The sequence below is a fragment of the Nannobrachium achirus genome, assembly GCF_963921795.1.
Source record: "Nannobrachium achirus genome assembly, chromosome: 1".
NCBI classification, from domain to species: Eukaryota; Metazoa; Chordata; class Actinopteri; order Myctophiformes; family Myctophidae; genus Nannobrachium; species Nannobrachium achirus.
Window position 1 is genome coordinate 57,096,544 of NC_137810.1, and position 18,044 is coordinate 57,114,587.

Genomic DNA, 18,044 nt, shown 5'->3' on the forward strand with positions numbered 1-18,044 from the left:
TGAGTCAATGTGAGAGCTGAATGGCTTTAACACATTTTTAGACAGATGCTGTATAGAGCTACAGTCGAGAGACTGTACTCCATGACCTCAGCACCCACCTGTCTGCCTACACTTCCCATAAACATCCCAGACTCATCCCGTTGCCAAATCTTTGTCCCTGCTTAAGTCTTATGCGATCACAAATGGTGAGGGCTTCTATGGTGTTGCAACCACACGTACTCATGTTATTTTGGCATTTCCATTGCGAATTGAATTGAACTCGGATGCCCTGAACAACCAAATTGTATTTCTTTGAATATGCTGAATTCATAATTCAATTAATTTGGTCCATTAGTGGTCCTTGAAGTCAAAGGTTCTTGGCAGCTGGGACTCTGAAAGATTTGTCATGTAAGCATTACATCTCATGAAATGGGAGATGTTTTCAACTCCATGGTGTGTTTAACATTTCAGGACCACGAGGCAATTTACTCCTCTTGTACAAATAATCGTATTATTAGTTATTATAAACAGAAGGAGGGCTTTAGACGGAGTATGAAGACAGGTCAGAAATTCCTAGACACTACACAGTAAAATCGGCAGTGTTCATTTAGCTCTGAGAATGTACAAATGGAACCAAGTTTCAATGTTTACAGTGCACACATGGAGTCAGGAGTGCAGGTTGTTTTCCAGTCATTCGGGTTAAGTCAAACAAACAGCATAACGTTAGGTACTCTGGTGAAAACACACTTAATGTCAAACACTCTGTGTAGCCCTATCATGCTCTCTTCTCCATTTCCGAGAGTCATAATGCATTTAGTGGGACCATTTCAGGCATTTCTCTGAGATGTGCAGTGTTATTTCAAATGATTTTCGAAATGTGCCACAGACCGCCTGTTAATTGTGAGTGTAAGTGGAATGACATCATTGTATAACATTTTAGTACAAATTATAGTCAGTGGAGATTAATTCCCATCATTATGAGAGAAAATGAAAAAGGCTTTAGTCTTCAATGGCATCCAGGTCTCCAAAATATGATGTCAAACTTTATTATAAAATGCAACCGTATAAAATTAAGTACAACTTACAAACATTATTTATACATAGTTAGCACACTGTTGAACATTATGCTTTAGCAGTACATGGCTAAAATAATGCACAGAATCTTAAATACCATACAGAAAGAAATGTGCGTGCCTTGTAACGGTTAATGGTACTATTATGACCACAGTATCGTCTTCATTTGAGACCAAATGTTACTAACCATTCTGAGACAAGAGCACCACTAACACTTTTCATAACAAGCACTGACTCAGTCATACTGTAAAGCGTCAATGTTTGATATGAATACTCCTTCATGACTGTTTTGTTTTGTCTACACTTGTAGATCAATTAAAAGGCTCTTTATTAATCCTGGTCTCCGGCTACAGTACATCTACCCCCGTGACCATGCATTGTTTAAAACATGCTAAAATGGGCGCCCGCTGGCCTACTGGTCCAGGCGCATACCACATAGGCTCAGTGTCGCTGGTTCAAGTCCAGATCCCGACTACCTTTGCTGCGTGTCACTCCCCATCTTACTCCCTAATTCCTGTCAGTCTACTGTCCTATCAATAAAGGCATAACCCCCCCCCCCCCCCCCCCCCCATGCTATAACCGAAATTCTTAAAATTAGGATAGCTCAGCTAAACTCAACTAGGATAACTCAGCCTGGTTTCAGCCAGTATCATACTGTATGTTATTAGCCAGAAATGAATAAAGACTGCTCACTGTGCTGATCAAGTGTTTACACTGAAGATTGAAGAACATATAGACTGCATGCGGCCAGGTGTAAGGTAGAATATGTTCCTCACCAGCCAGGTTAGCTTCTGTGGAACATAAAATAGAATACAATATTATATTATATGTTGCCTCTGTCACACAATATGTTTTTGAGACGCATTACAAAGTGCTTCTTCACACCTGTGCCAGCCTGACTTACGCTGTGATCCTGCAGTTTCTAGCTTGAACGTAGGTCCCAGTGTACCTGATGTCACATCGCACCACGTTGTTGGAGAAATCTGACTCCTGGACGAGTTGAGAGGGGTTCACTGTCACCTGGGAACCAAATGAGAGCCAGAGATTGACAACAGAGAGAGAGAGAGAGAGGGGGAGAGAGAGAATGAGACTGGCTTCTATTCTGTCTCATACAGCATGTGTCTTTGAAACAGAAAGCCTTTTGGGTCTTTTGAAATTTCCATACCAAGCTTATCAGTATATTATTATTAATTAAACTACAGTCCTACCTTGAGAACATAGTTTCCTGGTGGCACATCTGTAATATCAATCCACTGGCAGTCAATGTTTGCATGATATATATCATAGCAACCCGGACCAAGCCCCTGACAGAAATACACATGCAAGCAAATGTTATACAATTATGTATTATTATTATAAATTGCGACCGTAATATCAAAACCTCCACCGGCCGTCCGTCCGTCGGTCACACGTCACACGCCCCATATTTGGACACGAACAACATATAACTCCATATATAGAGACATAGCTGCTGACATCAGTATGACATCACACTGCTGACATCAGTATGACATCACACCGTACACAAATGACCCTTCAGGAAACACACGACGAGCGACGCCGCCGCCTCACCAGGGAGCGGCAGCAACGACACCGCCAACGTCTCAGGGAGGGACACGCCTCCGCGCAGCAGCAGCCTCTCCGGGAGGAAAATGAGCCCCACCAGAGTGCTGCAAAACGCCCTCGCCAACACGCCAGAGAACGGCAGCAGCATCATTGCCAGCCTCTCACGGAGGCACCCACCTCCGCACAGCACCAGCCTCTTCGGGAGCAAACTGGAGTCGCCCAGACTGTCGCCCAGCACGACATGCCGTCTCGCAGGGTGGGAGACGCCACCCCCGCAACAGCAGCCTCTCCAGGAGGAAACTCACACCAACCAGACTGCCGCACAGCGCCGCCGCTGCCTCGCCAGGGAGCGGCAGCAACGACACAGCCAACGTCTCAGGGAGGGACACGCCTCCGCGCAGCAGCAGCCTCTCCGGGAGGAAAATGAGCCCCACCAGAGTGCTGCAAAACGCTCTCGCCAACACGCCAGAGAACGGCAGAGGCGCCACCGCCAGAGACTCACGCCGGAAGCCTCTGCACAACTCCGCCACAGCAACAGATTACAGCACATGCGCCAACGCAAGAATCTCACGCCGGAAGCCTCTGCACAACTCCGCCACAGCAACAGATTACAGCACATGCGCCAACGCAAGAATCTCACGCCGGAAGCCTCTGCACAACTCCGCCACAGCAACAGATTACAGCACATGCGCCAACGCAAGAATCTCACGCCGGAAGCCTCTGCACAACTCCACCGCAGCAACAGATTACAGCACATGCGCCAACGCAAGAATCTCACGCCGGAAGCCTCTGCACAACTCCGCCGCAGCAACAGATTACAGCACATGCGCCAACGCAAGAATCTCACGCCGGAAGCTTCCGCCCAGCAGCACCGCCTGAACAGACAACAACACATGCGGGCGCGAGCCACTCGACGACAGGAAACTGTTACCACACTACAGCAACAGTTCCTCGCAGCTGAACGCAATCTCACACTTAAGGAGTGTGCCTGCTGCCACCGGCGACGCCTCTGCCTCAAGATGCACTCGCACAACATCTGTGCCATATGTCACCGCGACAAACAGGAGCCCAAAAAATGGAGCGCCGCCAATGGCATGCAGCCTGATTCCAATGTTCCCGCAGAGCTCTCGGGCCTCAGCTTCTTGGAGGAGATGCTCATTGCTCGCTTCTTGCCCTGCATGTACGTCTGTCGTTTGCGCGCAGGGGGCCAGTACGGCTACAGAAACAACGTCATCGCCTTCCAGCAGGACTTGCAAACCTTCGTTGATGACCTGCCTCGGACCCCACGTACTACACGCATGCTCATCATCAGAAAGCAGGGCCAGAACAACACACACAAGGACTTCCGAGTGCGCCGTGCACGCATCTTGTCCGCCTTGACATGGCTCCAAGCCCACAATCCATTGTATGCAAGCATTAACATCCGCCTGGACCTCATCCAGCTGCTACCCCAAGATGGCGTACCCAGCGATATGGAGGAGATTGCTGATGCGGATCAAGACGTGGACGCACAGGCACAGGTTGACGAATCCCGCGAGGTGGACCAGGGAGAAACTGTCGTTACTGGTTTGACTGACGATATTGATCCGCGTCGGGAGGCAGACAAACTCAGAACTGCCATTGACTGGCCAGCGCGAGCCCAGCAGCCCGCCTCTGAGTACAACACAGCAGGACTATGGACCATGACATATCCCACTTTATTCCCCACTGGCGCAGCCGACATAAGCAACGTCGGGGCAAATGGCGTGATCCGCGATGTCTCCTTGGCTGATTGGGCTGAATTTCTCATGTGCTGGAAGGACCCTCGTTTCGCTAAGCATCCCCGATGGCGCTACCACGTCTTCAACATGCTGCAGAGGCGCCGGGCCCGCATGACAGGGAAAGTCTTTGTCAACCATGACAACGGTCAGGCCAACATGACGCTGGAAGAGCTCCGACAACTTCTGCAGTCTGGTGACACCGCCACCTGTCAGCGTTTATACCACTTTGGCTCACAACTGCGCGGCACAGCCGCCTGGAAACGTGCACGCCGCGCGGAACTACTGGACATGATGGACGCCAAGGGCCTTCCCCATTTCTTCAAGACTTGGAGTTCAGCTGACGTGCAGTGGAACCTGCTCCAACAGACACTACTGCAGTCTGATGGCATGCAACCACAGCACGAGGTGGATGACCGTGGCCGTAATCCCCGTGTCAATGACAACCCTGCCTTGGTGGATGAGTGGTTCGTCCAACGCCTGCAAGCGTACATGGACACAATTGGAAAAGACGGCATGCTGGTGGAGGAGCATTGGATTATCTTCGAATGGCAAGGACGCGGCTCCATTCACGCCCATGGGGTCATTTGGCTCAAGCCTGGCGTATGCCCCTTTGAAGACGTCCAGGCCGTGATCAACGACCCTGCCCGCCGGGCAGACCAGCAAATCCTCCTCCAGTTCTACGACCTCTTCTGCAGCGCCTGGGACCCTCTTTCATGGACACAAGAGCAGCTCCAAGCCATGCTACAGGATGAGCCCACACACCCTGAACTTGCTAACCCCCCCCTGCCCTTGCCACCTAATGCTGAACACCCCTGCCGTCAACAATTTGACCCCACCCTCCCAAACGACCTTGCTCTCCTTGCAAACTTCTGCAACCGCCACAAAACATGCTCCACGCAAACCTGCCTCAAGAAACGCCAGGGCCAATGGAAGTGCAAGGCCGGGGTGCCATGGCCACTGGCTGCAACCTCCTCCTTCAGCGACAAAGGCAGGGCCCCCGGAGATTTTGTCTATGTCCCTGCACGCAACGATCCACTAATGAATGCCTACCCCATCAAGGCCGATGCCTACCAGTGCTGGCGCGCCAACATGGACATTAAACCTGTCACAAGTCGCCATGCCATGGTCCAGTACCTTACCAAGTACTGCACAAAGCACGAGCCCTCATCTGCCACACTCCAAGAAGTTACCGACAAGTTGCAGAATCGTGACAATGCTACATCCGGTGACGCATTTGCCAAGGCCCTAGTCAGCTCTGTGGGGGATCGTGACTACACTGCCCAGGAGGTGGCCCACCACCTTCTTGCCTTACCTGCCTTCAAATGCTCCCGCTCCTTCCAGATCGCCAGCCTCAGAGGCACAAAGGAATGGAACGTGGAGGAGGGCAGCTTGAAACTGTCACGCTGGGAAATTTACTTACAGCGACCCAACGACGAGGAAACAGAATCCATGTCCTTCAGGACTTTCACATGCAAGTACAATTTCTACCGCGGCAAGTACACAAAGCGCCGTAAGGACGTTATCCCACGCATTTGACGGAGAGAGGAGGAGGCAGAAGGGTTATCCATATGTGGAGAGACCCATCTTGACGCTGACCTCATCAAGCCTTGGATGCCCATGTGTGACGCTGGAGATGTCTATATTTGGAGATGCCCATATATGGAGATGTCCATATATGGATATGCCCATATATGCAGATTCTATATTGGATATAACTGACTTGTCATCATGACATCACCAAGAATGACTCAACCACTGCGGGTATAAAAGCAGTCGCATTCCCATCAACGTTCAGTCTTACATATAGCCGGTTTCTAATAAATCGAAAATAATGTTCCGCAACCAGTATGACAACGACGTCACAATCTGGAGCCCCCAGGGGCGCATCCATCAGATCGAGTATGCAATGGAAGCAGTGAAGCAAGGATCCGCGACGGTGGGTCTGAAATCTCGCACTCATGCAGTCCTTGTTGCACTGAAGAGAGCTCAGTCCGAGTTGGCCGCTCACCAGAAGAAGATCCTCCACGTGGATAACCACGTGGGCATCTCCATCGCTGGTCTCACCGCTGACGCAAGGCTTCTCTGCAACTTCATGCGCCAAGAGTGCCTTGACTCCAGGTACGTGTTCGACCAGCCGCTTCACGTGTCCCGCCTGGTCTCGGTTGTCGGAAGCAAGACCCAAGTACCGACACAGAGGTATGGAAGAAGGCCTTATGGCGTGGGGCTGCTCATTGCCGGCTACGATGATATGGGTCCACACATTTTCCAGACATGCCCCTCTGCCAACTTCTTCGATTGCAAGGCCATGTCCATCGGTGCGCGCTCCCAGTCTGCGCGGACCTACTTGGAGAGACACATGGACACCTTCCTTGACTGTAATCTGAATGACCTCGTGCAACACGGCCTCCGCGCTCTAAGAGAGACCCTGCCCGCTCAGCAAGATCTCACCACAAAGAATGTGTCCATTGGGATCGTCGGCAAAGACATGGAGTTCACAATCTACGACGATGACGATGTCGCCCCGTTCCTCGATGGACTCGAGGAAAGACCACAGAGACGGGTGGCCCAAGAGGAGGAGCCTGCTGCAGAGAGGCCTGATGAGCCAATGGAAGGCTGAGTTGGCTGACTTGGATGTTCTAAAAGTGTCACAGCCCTCACCATCACCAGTCAGAACTAGACCAGGTCAACCTGGTTGTGCCAGACCCCCTGTCTGTCATCATCATTTATGACATCATGCCTTTTGTAGGCATGTCATCATCATGTCATCATCATATATACCCTTTATATAGAAAAGGGACAGACCGACATTTGCTTATGTAGGCCTACCCATTTCATGGGTCTGGCAAAAACTTTCACTCCACTCCATGCTTAGAGATGCAGTGCAATGATTTTTCCAACCCTAAAACATGATTATCAGGTATTGTGATTATACTAGGAGGAAGATTTTTTCCAAAAAAGTGTACAGAAAGAGTTAAATTTTGGTTTTTATGTGGTCACACCCACCAGTTCATTAAGTATGCCTGGATGTCAGGTGGGTGGTGACCCAGCTGGAGTTAGCCACACCGACAGTGTTGGATGAATGGTAAAAGGGGAGGGGATGATTACATGATGTCATTTATTCACTGTTTTTGGATCGCACTTTTGACCCACAACCCAAAATACAAAGGGACTTAATTGCTCATAACAACCACACCAGGGGGTCTAATGAAGTACTGTCAACCTCATAGACACATGAAAACCAGAAAAAGTACAAAACTATGGCACCGCCTCTTTAAGGTCATACAGTGTAACCTATCCCTTTTATGCCCATATATGGAGATCACTAACAGCTAACAGAATCCCTTTTATGCCCATATATGGAGATCCCTAACAGAATCCCTTTTATGCCCATATATGGAGATCCCTAACAGAATCCCTTTTATGCCCATATATGGAGATCCCTAACAGAATCCCTTTTATGCCCATATATGGAGATCCCTAACAGAATCCCTTTTATGCCCATATATGGAGATCCCTAACAGAATCCCTTGTATGCCCATATATGGAGATCCCTAACAGAATCCCTTTTATGCCCATATATGGAGATCCCTAACAGAATCCCTTTTATGCCCATATATTATGGAGAAATCCCTGCTCTGAGTATCTGACATCAGTGTGATGTCACCTGTTTATGCCCATATATGGAGATCCCTGCTCTGCGTATCTGGTTCCTATGGTAAACAGTTGGTTGCTAGGGTAAAAAAACATGGTTGCTATGGTAAACAGTTGGTTGCTAGGGTAAACAGTTGGTTGCTTGCTAAGGTGGTTGCTAACGTACACTAACAGACCAGCAACAACAGACTGTTGCCACAGCAACGTACACAAAGGTTTGTGTACACATGTGGTGTGATGTCATACTGATGCGGAGATATGAGCAGGGCAAAGGTGTGACGTGTGACGGACGGACGGACGGACGGACGGACGGACGGCCGGTGGAGGTTTTCATAGTAAACTGCTCCCTGACGGTCGCAATAAAGGGGCAATTCTTGCCCGGAAAGAAGCATTTCTTCGACTCAGACCTTATCGCCAGGGTTGGCTTATAGCAGCTGTCGGTAGGACCATATATGGATTCTGTTAGTGTGGATCTCCTAACAGGGCATCATCTGGGATACAATCCCTTTTATGCCCATATATGGAGATCCCTAACAGAATCCCTTTCATGCCCATATATGGAGATCCCTAACAGAATCCCTTTTATGCCCATATATGGAGATCCCTAACAGCATCCCTTTTATACCCATATATGGAGATCACTAACAGCTAACAGAATCCCTTTTATGCCCATATATGGAGATCCCTAACAGAATCCCTTTTATGCCCATATATGGAGATCCCTAACAGAATCCCTTTTATGCCCATTGGAGATCCCTAACAGAATCCCTTGTATGCCCATATATGGAGATCCCTAACAGAATCCCTTGTATGCCCATATATGGAGATCCCTAACAGAATCCCTTTTATGCCCATATATGGAGATCCCTAACAGAATCCCTTTTATGCCCATATATTATGGAAAAATCCCTGCTCTGAGTATCTGACATCAGTGTGATGTCACCTGTTTATGCCCATATATGGAGATCCCTGCTCTGCGTATCTGGTTGCTATGGTAAACAGTTGGTTGCTAGGGTAAAAAAACATGGTTGCTATGGTAAACAGTTGGTTGCTAGGGTAAACAGTTGGTTGCTAGGGTAAAACCATGGTTGCTAAGGTGGTTGCTAACGTACACTAACAGACCAGCAACAACAGACTGTTGCCACAGCAACGTACACAAAGGTTTGTGTACACATGTGGTGTGATGTCATACTGATGCGGAGATATGAGCAGGGCAAAGGTGTGACGTGTGACGGACGGACGGACGGACGGACGGACGGACGGCCGGTGGAGGTTTTCATAGTAAACTGCTCCCTGACGGTCGCAATAAAGGGGCAATTCTTGCCCGGAAAGAAGCATTTCTTCGACTCAGACCTTATCGCCAGGGTTGGCTTATAGCAGCTGTCGGTAGGACCATATATGGATTCTGTTAGTGTGGATCTCCTAACAGGGCATCATCTGGGATACAATCCCTTTTATGCCCATATATGGAGATCCCTAACAGAATCCCTTTCATGCCCATATATGGAGATCCCTAACAGAATCCCTTTTATGCCCATATATGGAGATCCCTAACAGCATCCCTTTTATACCCATATATGGAGATCACTAACAGCTAACAGAATCCCTTTTATGCCCATATATGGAGATCCCTAACAGAATCCCTTTTATGCCCATATATGGAGATCCCTAACAGAATCCCTTTTATGCCCATTGGAGATCCCTAACAGAATCCCTTGTATGCCCATATATGGAGATCCCTAACAGAATCCCTTGTATGCCCATATATGGAGATCCCTAACAGAATCCCTTTTATGCCCATATATGGAGATCCCTAACAGAATCCCTTTTATGCCCATATATTATGGAAAAATCCCTGCTCTGAGTATCTGACATCAGTGTGATGTCACCTGTTTATGCCCATATATGGAGATCCCTGCTCTGCGTATCTGGTTGCTATGGTAAACAGTTGGTTGCTAGGGTAAAAAAACATGGTTGCTATGGTAAACAGTTGGTTGCTAGGGTAAACAGTTGGTTGCTAGGGTAAAACCATGGTTGCTAAGGTGGTTGCTAACGTACACTAACAGACCAGCAACAACAGACTGTTGCCACAGCAACGTACACAAAGGTTTGTGTACACATGTGGTGTGATGTCATACTGATGCGGAGATATGAGCAGGCATCAGGCAGACCAACCTGTGTGTGAGTAGTGCATGCAAATCGCCGTCGGACCCCAGGGTCACAGGAAGTGTCTTCCAGACAGAAGCTGGCTTTGTGCCCCTCTGCCACCTTCCTGCCGCTAAGGCTATCCAGCAGGTCATAGTTACTGAAGGCCTCCATGCTGTGGTAGTGTCTGAGGTGAGAGAGAGACTAGTGGTCAGAAATGAACCCTTATGGTCCCATTTGTACACTTTAAGTTAAATGAACACTTATGTGTACATATACAGTACAGTATTTGTCTTGACATGGCAACTCAACTCTGGTACCCTGTGCAGGTAAAATGGTAAATGGTGCATTTATAATATTTTATATAGCGCCTTTATCCAAGGCGCTTTACAGAGATTGTGCATTACATTCACTCATGCACACACACATTCATACACCGATGGCAGAGGAAACCATGCAAGGCACCAACCTGCTCACCGGGAGCAACTAGGGGTTCAGAGTCTTTCTCAAAGACTCTTCGACACTAACTCTGGGGGAGCCCAGGATCGAACTGGGAACCCTTCGGGAACCCTCTGTGTCCTACTGACTTTTTCTCTACCCCTGAGCCACTGCCCCCCACAGGTTAAAAGAAACACTAAGAACTATTCACAAGTACTCTCCATATGCTGCCCCTGTGCACCATATCAATTCATTGCAAGACATTCATAGCATGCATACAGGTGATTATACAGGCTAGGGGTGGGCGATATGGAAAAATACAATATCACGATATTTTCCCAAGCTGTATCACGATACACGATTTTATCACAATTCTTTTTTCAAGTTGGTTTTTATGGATATTTTTCAAGTTACTTGACAAAAACTAGACTCTCTGGGTTCCTTTTGGGAGGTCTAAATTGAACTTTACAAGTATGTAACTATATGTATCTATACAAATGAAACCAAGTATACTGTCAGAGTTAAGTGGAGACCTTGACATTTTAAAGTTTGAGAACTACCGATTTAGACCAAAATGCAGGTTTAAATTGAATTCTGCAATGAATCTCTTTAACAATTAAACAGGATTTATTTTACAAGGCTCCCTCAATTGTATCACGATATATACGATACCTCTGAAAAGGCATATCGTGGAGACATTGTATCGTCTCAACGATAATTATCAGCATAACCCCCCACCCCTATGACAGGCTGTAGTAGTGTAGTGGTGTCTGAACTCACTGATGACAGCTGTGCCATTCCCACTCATGTCTGGGTTTCACGGGCAGGAAGTCAGCTGTTCCCTGGTTCTTGACCCTCTGAGGGAAGCGGAGCAGAACCCTGTAGTCCAGGTCGCCCACACTGTGATGGTACGCAGACCTTCAAGAGACAAGAGGGGACAAATAACAGCTGAATCTACACTTTCACGTCCAGAGCGATAATTTAACTCTCAGTGTAGGCCTACCTCTCTCTCTCTCTCTCTCTCTCTTCTGAAACATATTATAAGTGGTTTTGCTTCAGCTTTGGCAGAGAGGCTAGTAACTAAGTAGGCTAGGCTACATTTACTAAAGTACTGTACTTGAGTATGATTTTGAGGTACTTTTACTTTACTGGAGTATTTTCAGTACTTCCACTACATCTCAGAGGCAAATGTTGTACTTTTTCCTCCAGTACAATCATTTGAAAACTTTAGTTTGCTGTAAAGTTGCTGTAAGTAGGCTAATTCATTATTTTACATAAACATATAACATATAACATAAAGATAAAGCTCTATTCTGTAGTCATATAGTGTTTGTTCAGTAACAGGAGTATCCCTGTCTCCACAACTCTCTCTCTTCAGTAAACTAAAAATGCATCAGGTGCGTTGTCAATCTAATCAGGAGAGAAAAATATGATATCAATTTAAATAGTATAGTGTCACAACCTGTCATTTATATTCTGTTTACTAAAGAGCTGAAAAAAGGGAGACCCATGTTATTGAACAAACACTTTATAGCAACGACGAAGCAATAAAAATAAAGCTTTTTAACACTTATTGTAACAAAATAGATCACAAAAGTGAAAGTATTGCAGTATAACATTATAGCCCCATGGAGTTACCTGGACAGACAACTCTCCTCAGCAGCACAGCGCAGGGCATACATCTGCACCCTCTGGATGTAAGATGAGGCTTGGATGTAATAAGGATCAGGAACCAGATCTGGGAGACCTGAAGTCAGAACACAATGGATCCACTATTGTTTAGACTCAGAAGAACTGTAGGCTTAGGCTACTGCACTAAAACATGAGAATATTCCAATTTCTAATGTTAAAGACTGATATCTTTCCAAGTTAAATCTTCCACTCTGCCATACCATTGTGAAAGAGCCTGGTGCCATAGCCCGTTCCGGGTGGATTGCGCGCAGCAGGTGCCCTGTTCCTGCCGCCTGGTGGGTACACGTTATAAAAAACAGAGTTCCTGTGATTATTGATCTGTGCGTCGCGGCTATCGTCGTTTATTGGCCCCTCCGCCGTCCATGCTGGTTCGTGGGGTGGGCGAGCTGGGAAATCGCTCTCCACGGCGTTATTATTGGATACGGGGGAGACGTTTGACGGCGGTATGGGTCTGGTCAAAGAATGGGCTCTGTGAACACCCCGAGTGATGTCCCCTAAACTGGGCCCGGGAGGAGGCTGGTGAATGCGTCGAATGGCACCGGGGTCCCTTGCATTACCGACCCACCGAGCCGTGGCGGCAGGCTGAGCCGTTGTTTCGAGGCGCTCTGTCCGCAGACGGGAGTCCCGGCCGTGCGTAAAGTCTGGTGATCTCCGACCGTGCGTAAAGTCTGGTGATCCTACCGATGGCGCAGTGGCCTGATGTTGCGGTGGAGCCGTGGGACCGACGTCCCCAGCGGGGCTCCGTCCTCCTCTCGGCACCCCGCTGCCAGAGAACTCCTGAATGGTGTGAGCGGTGCTGTTGTTAGATGAGGGTTGGTGGGGAGAACGGTGCGCTCCAGGGTATGCAGTGGCAGTGATAACTACAGTGGTTCTCGTGGGCGCCATGCGCGGAACTTGAGGCTGACTCCGAGTCCGTGCGCCCGTCGTGGCGAGCAAATACTGGCCAGCATCAGCACCGAGGAACGAGGCGTCCAGTTGACGGCGTGCTGGAGCCCCGGGTCTCTGCTCCTCTCCTACAGCTCGGGTCCTGGAGGTCCTGCTCAGCAGACCTACAGCAGCTGGCTGTCGGTTGATTCTCCTTTTAGTTGACAAGAAGACCTGCGGATGGCCTTTGGCTTGGACAGGTGCGCGGTACTCAGTCCCCGTGCTCAGTAAATGATGCACCCGGCCGTTGTTCTCCCACTGGATCCTCTGTCTCCACGGTCCAATGCGTTCGCGTGCGTGATGGTGTTGTCCGGTGCCAAAATGTGCCAGAATTAGGAGAAGGTAAATGGACGCTAATAAAGCTGGCTTCTCCATGTCTAATAAACGTCTTGGTGTCTCCCCGACATTGAGACATTAGCTGCGTCCTGGCTGCGCGTAGGCCTACTGTTTGATTTTGACACTTCTTGGAAAATATGGGTGATGTTTCAGGTGGCGTTTTGGACACACTCTTGATTCCGTCACGCAGCGTCGCCACGGTGAATATTTGGGTTGAGACGTCAAGGTGTTGGTAATGTTTGTCCACGCATGCACAGACTGTCTGAGAGGTCTTTTTTTCAGCGCATTTTCTTCATTTAGCCTTACCATTTCGGCACTAACAGTACTAGCCTGTGAGAATGTGTTATTTGAGTTATTCTGGGGTGACTTTCAATTCTGTTTTTAAAATGATGAGCAGAATTCACTGGTAAAATCCAACAAATACAAAGTTTCAGTCAGGCTACTTGAAGCCCTTTCATTTGCGCCAAAACACAGACTTGTTGAATTCAACACTCCTCTGATCATAATCCAAATGGGTTTTATATATTTCCTTTGAAATCCAAGCCAGTTATTAAACTACTTCTGTGAGTGCCTAGTAGCATTGGATCAAGATATTTTAGAGTATTTTAATACATAGTGAGTGACTGTTATTGAGCTCATTAGTCAATATCTAGAAATGGTGGCATTTCCCCATTGAAATGATTGGGATTTTTTAGCAATTAAAAGTGAAATATCTCTATAATGGATAAATGCTGTAAACAGCAACATCTCGTTTCTTATTCCCATATGAGACAAAATGACTTCACAAATTAAAAAAGAAGAAAAAAAAATCAACATCATCATCATTCATCATCGATCATCATCCTTGTAGAGATGGGAATCGGATAGATGGATATTTTGCTGAAAATTAGAAAATGGTGAATGTATTTATTTTGGTATTCATAATGCTTTGTATTTGTATTGATTATTTTGACATGGCTATAGTGCCATCTACGGTTCAGATGCCATGTCATTATATTGCAGGGAAGTCTGCTCATATGCTTTTCATCGTTTAGGATGGAGAAAATGAAGGCCCTGGTCCTCTAAGGCGAATATTTTATTACTGAAATAGAATACACATCAGGTAGGCCTATCAACAGTAGCCTGACTGCAAGCGTCAGACTTTTCACACACTAAGTTTCACTTCGTTGGGGGTGGTAGACTATGTGCGGACTGATTTATCAGGCTATATCAACAGCAGCCTGTGTCAAGACTGCTCCCTACTGGTGAAAACGTGAATGTATTTATAAACCTCTCTATGTTTGTTGATTGATTTTCAGGACCATTGGAAGAAAGACCCCAGGCCAGGTGAAGATGTTGAGGCGTTTGTGGATTTAACATACTAATGTTTGGCAGCAGTCTCATGAAGATTTTTTATTATGATACTTGTGTTTTTGATGGATTTGGAAACCTTGTCATATTAGCAGGAACCTATGAACCTGACTGTCCCACATCTAACTGTCATTCATATACTGTATTCTTTTATATACGAATGTTTGACCACCACCTTGTCAGAGAGAGCATGAACCATTGAACCATTGTTTCTGTACTGAACCTGTCTGACTCCCTCAAAGACCAGTCAAATCTAAATATACATTTTGATCCATTCTCCTGTCTTATTTCTTTGTGAAGTAATTTTGTCTCATATGGGAATAAGAAACGAGGTGTTGTTGTTTACAGAATTTATGAATAAATTATCCATTATAGAGATATTTCACTTTTAATTGCTATTAAATCCCATTAATTTCAATGGGGAAATGCCACTAGTGTTATTTCTGGATATTGACTAATGAGCTCAATAACAGTTACAGACCGATGCCTAATGAAAGACTTGATCAGAGCACCTGCTGCATTGTTGAATTTTATGCCGTATCAAACATGACAGCCATGCAAACAAACATTGTTGCAAACAAATCCCGAAAGACACTAGGAGGTGCTCTTATTGGGCCCCTCATTGATTACGGAGTCCTTGTCTGGTATCGCGACGCCCCAGCTGCCTTAAAGCTAAAGCTCCAAACAGCCCAAAACAAACTAATTAGGGTTGTGCTTGGTCTCCCTCCTCTGACCCACCTTACCGAGCATCACCACGAAAGCGTGGGGTGGCTCAAAGTAGCTGACAGAGTACAGCATCTTGCAATGGGCCTGGTGTACAAGATACACTACACCTCCAAGATTCCCATGTACCTGACAAACTACTTCTTAAAGGTCAAGGATGTTCACGATCATAACACCAGAGGCAGCTCCACTAATCATCATCAGCGTAGATTTAACACTAAACAAGGCGCTAACTCGTTCTCCTGCTATACCATCAACATGTGGAACGCCCTTCCACAAGCCCTAAAGGAGAGCAAATCCCTAGCCTCCTTCAAAATTGGTATGAAAAGTCACCTTCAGACAGCAGCTACCCGTGACTTGTAAATAGACTAAGCCCCCATGCTCCCCCCCCCCCCCCTTTTCTTTGTATTCTGCCTTTTGTATTTTATGTTATGCTCTTGAAACTGATATTATCCTAGATAAAGTACTATGTTCTATCCGTCTGTCTTTCAATGTTATATGAGATACTTAAAGTGTGGTTCCTGTGGAAATAAGCCTCGGCTTTCTAGGATCTCCTTTTAGTTGACCGTGTACCAGTGATTTGTACTGTCATGAAACTGTACTTTTTTCTATTGCAAACTTCTAATAAATTCTTCAATCAATCAATCAATTGTGTCATTTACAACAAAATGTTGCTCTCAAATGTTTTTGAGAACTAGATGGTGCAGTAAACACTTGAGTGAAGGGGTGTTGCCCTTTAACCATGTTAAATTAATGCAACACCCCTACATGTATGTATGGGTGTATGAGGGGGGGGGGGGGGGGGGGGTCTTACCACACAGGAAATGGAAGCACAGAGGTCACACAGGAAATGGAAGCACAGAGGTCTATATAACTCTTTGGTCTGTCCTACAGTATGTCAAACAATGTAGCTGTTAGTCACTTTCAGTGATTCAGTTTGAAGGATGACATTTGCATCAATCTATATAATATTACGTGAGTATTTTACTTAATTATGTCGTATTTTTCCTTAGCACAGCATCAGAAATAATGTTAGTTATTAAAGTGCTGGAGGTTAGTGTTTTCAATCTGGAGTGAAGCTCATGTTGAAAATGAATCAAATATATATGACAGATTTTGAGTTTTAGAAGTAACGTTAGATTAGTCAATCTGCATGGCCTTGGATAGCCATAACAGCTGGCCACCTGGGAAGATGAAGGTCCCAGGTTCAAGATCACCTGTGGGGTGCAGGATATTCATATTAAAAACACAAAAAGTGCTCCTCAGAGCCAGGTCAATAGGTTATAGTTGTGAATATGTACAGTCATGACTATAGATATAATAAGTACCAATTTTCCTGATGTTTGGACAAAATCTGTAGAAGTAATATAAACACTGTTTATTGAACTTTGCAAAGTGAAGGATTATTGAAATGAACTTGAATAACACTTAGGGACATATTTTTGTCCACGCTAAACCCTAAACTCCTAAACGTGTTTGCCTTTTGTACCATTTTCATTTTTAAATAATTCAAATAGCCGATCTACATCGACACGTTGTGATCTTGTATCAGCTATTTGAACTATTTAGAAATGTTTTTCAAAATAGTAAAAAAAAAGGCAAAGAAGATGGCGAAAACAGGGCCCTTAAAATCGAATGAACTGAAATGAACCACTGAACCTTTTGATTGATTGATTGAAGGCTTTATTAGAAGTTTGCATAGGAAAATGTACAGATTCATGACGGTACAGTTCACTGGTACAAGGTCTACTAAAAGGAGATCCATGAAAAGACTAAGCTTATTTCAACAGGAAACCATTTAAGTATCTCATATAACATTGAATGACAGACAAATAGAACACAGTACTATGCAGTAGATATGTAAAGAAAAAGGGGGAAAAAAAGAAAAGAAAACAGTAAATCTAAACAAACAGTAAGTATATACAAGGAATATACAGTAAATCTAAACAGACAGTAAGTATGTACAAGGAATATACAAGTATAAAAGTATATACAAGGAAGGGGCAGGGAGGGTAGGGTTGGGCTAGGTTTTTTACCAGTTGCGAACGGCTGCTGCCTGTAAGTGGTTTTTCAGGGCAATTTTAAAGGATGCTAGTGATCCACACTCCTTTATGGCCTTCGGTAAGGCATTCCACATTTTTGTGGTATAGCAGAAGAACGAGTTCGACCCTTTCTTTGAGTTGACTCTGGGTTGAACGTGATCTGTGGCACTGCCTCTGGTGTTGTAATTATGGACATCCTTAACGTTTATAAAGTATTTTGACAGGTACTTGGGTATCATAGTGGTAAGTGGTGTAGTGTATCTTGTACACCAGGCCCATTGCCAAGTTGCTGTACTCTGTCATCTACTCTGAGCCACCCCACTCTTAACTGGTGAGTAGCGGTGAGGTGAGTCTGATAGGGAAG

At 46.0% G+C, this 18,044-nt stretch overlaps 2 protein-coding genes across 2 annotated transcripts; one reads left to right on the plus strand and one right to left on the minus strand.

Annotated features, from left to right (window-relative positions):
• Nucleotides 1-1,953: 1,953 nt before the first annotated feature.
• On the minus strand, nt 1,954-13,604 carry loxl5a (lysyl oxidase-like 5a; the record flags this gene model as incomplete). The annotated part of the gene is made up of 6 exons (XM_080730328.1): nt 1,954-2,073; nt 2,262-2,357; nt 10,206-10,362; nt 11,394-11,531; nt 12,252-12,360; nt 12,506-13,604. The coding sequence occupies 6 exons, from the start codon at nt 13,602-13,604 to the stop codon at nt 1,954-1,956; spliced, it is 1,719 nt and encodes a 572-aa protein (XP_080586454.1).
• LOC308301811 (proteasome subunit alpha type-1-like) lies at nt 6,211-6,996 on the plus strand (the record flags this gene model as incomplete). Its single annotated transcript, XM_080745915.1, has 1 exon — nt 6,211-6,996. The coding sequence occupies one exon, from the start codon at nt 6,211-6,213 to the stop codon at nt 6,994-6,996; it is 786 nt and encodes a 261-aa protein (XP_080602041.1).
• Nucleotides 13,605-18,044: the final 4,440 nt, after the last annotated feature.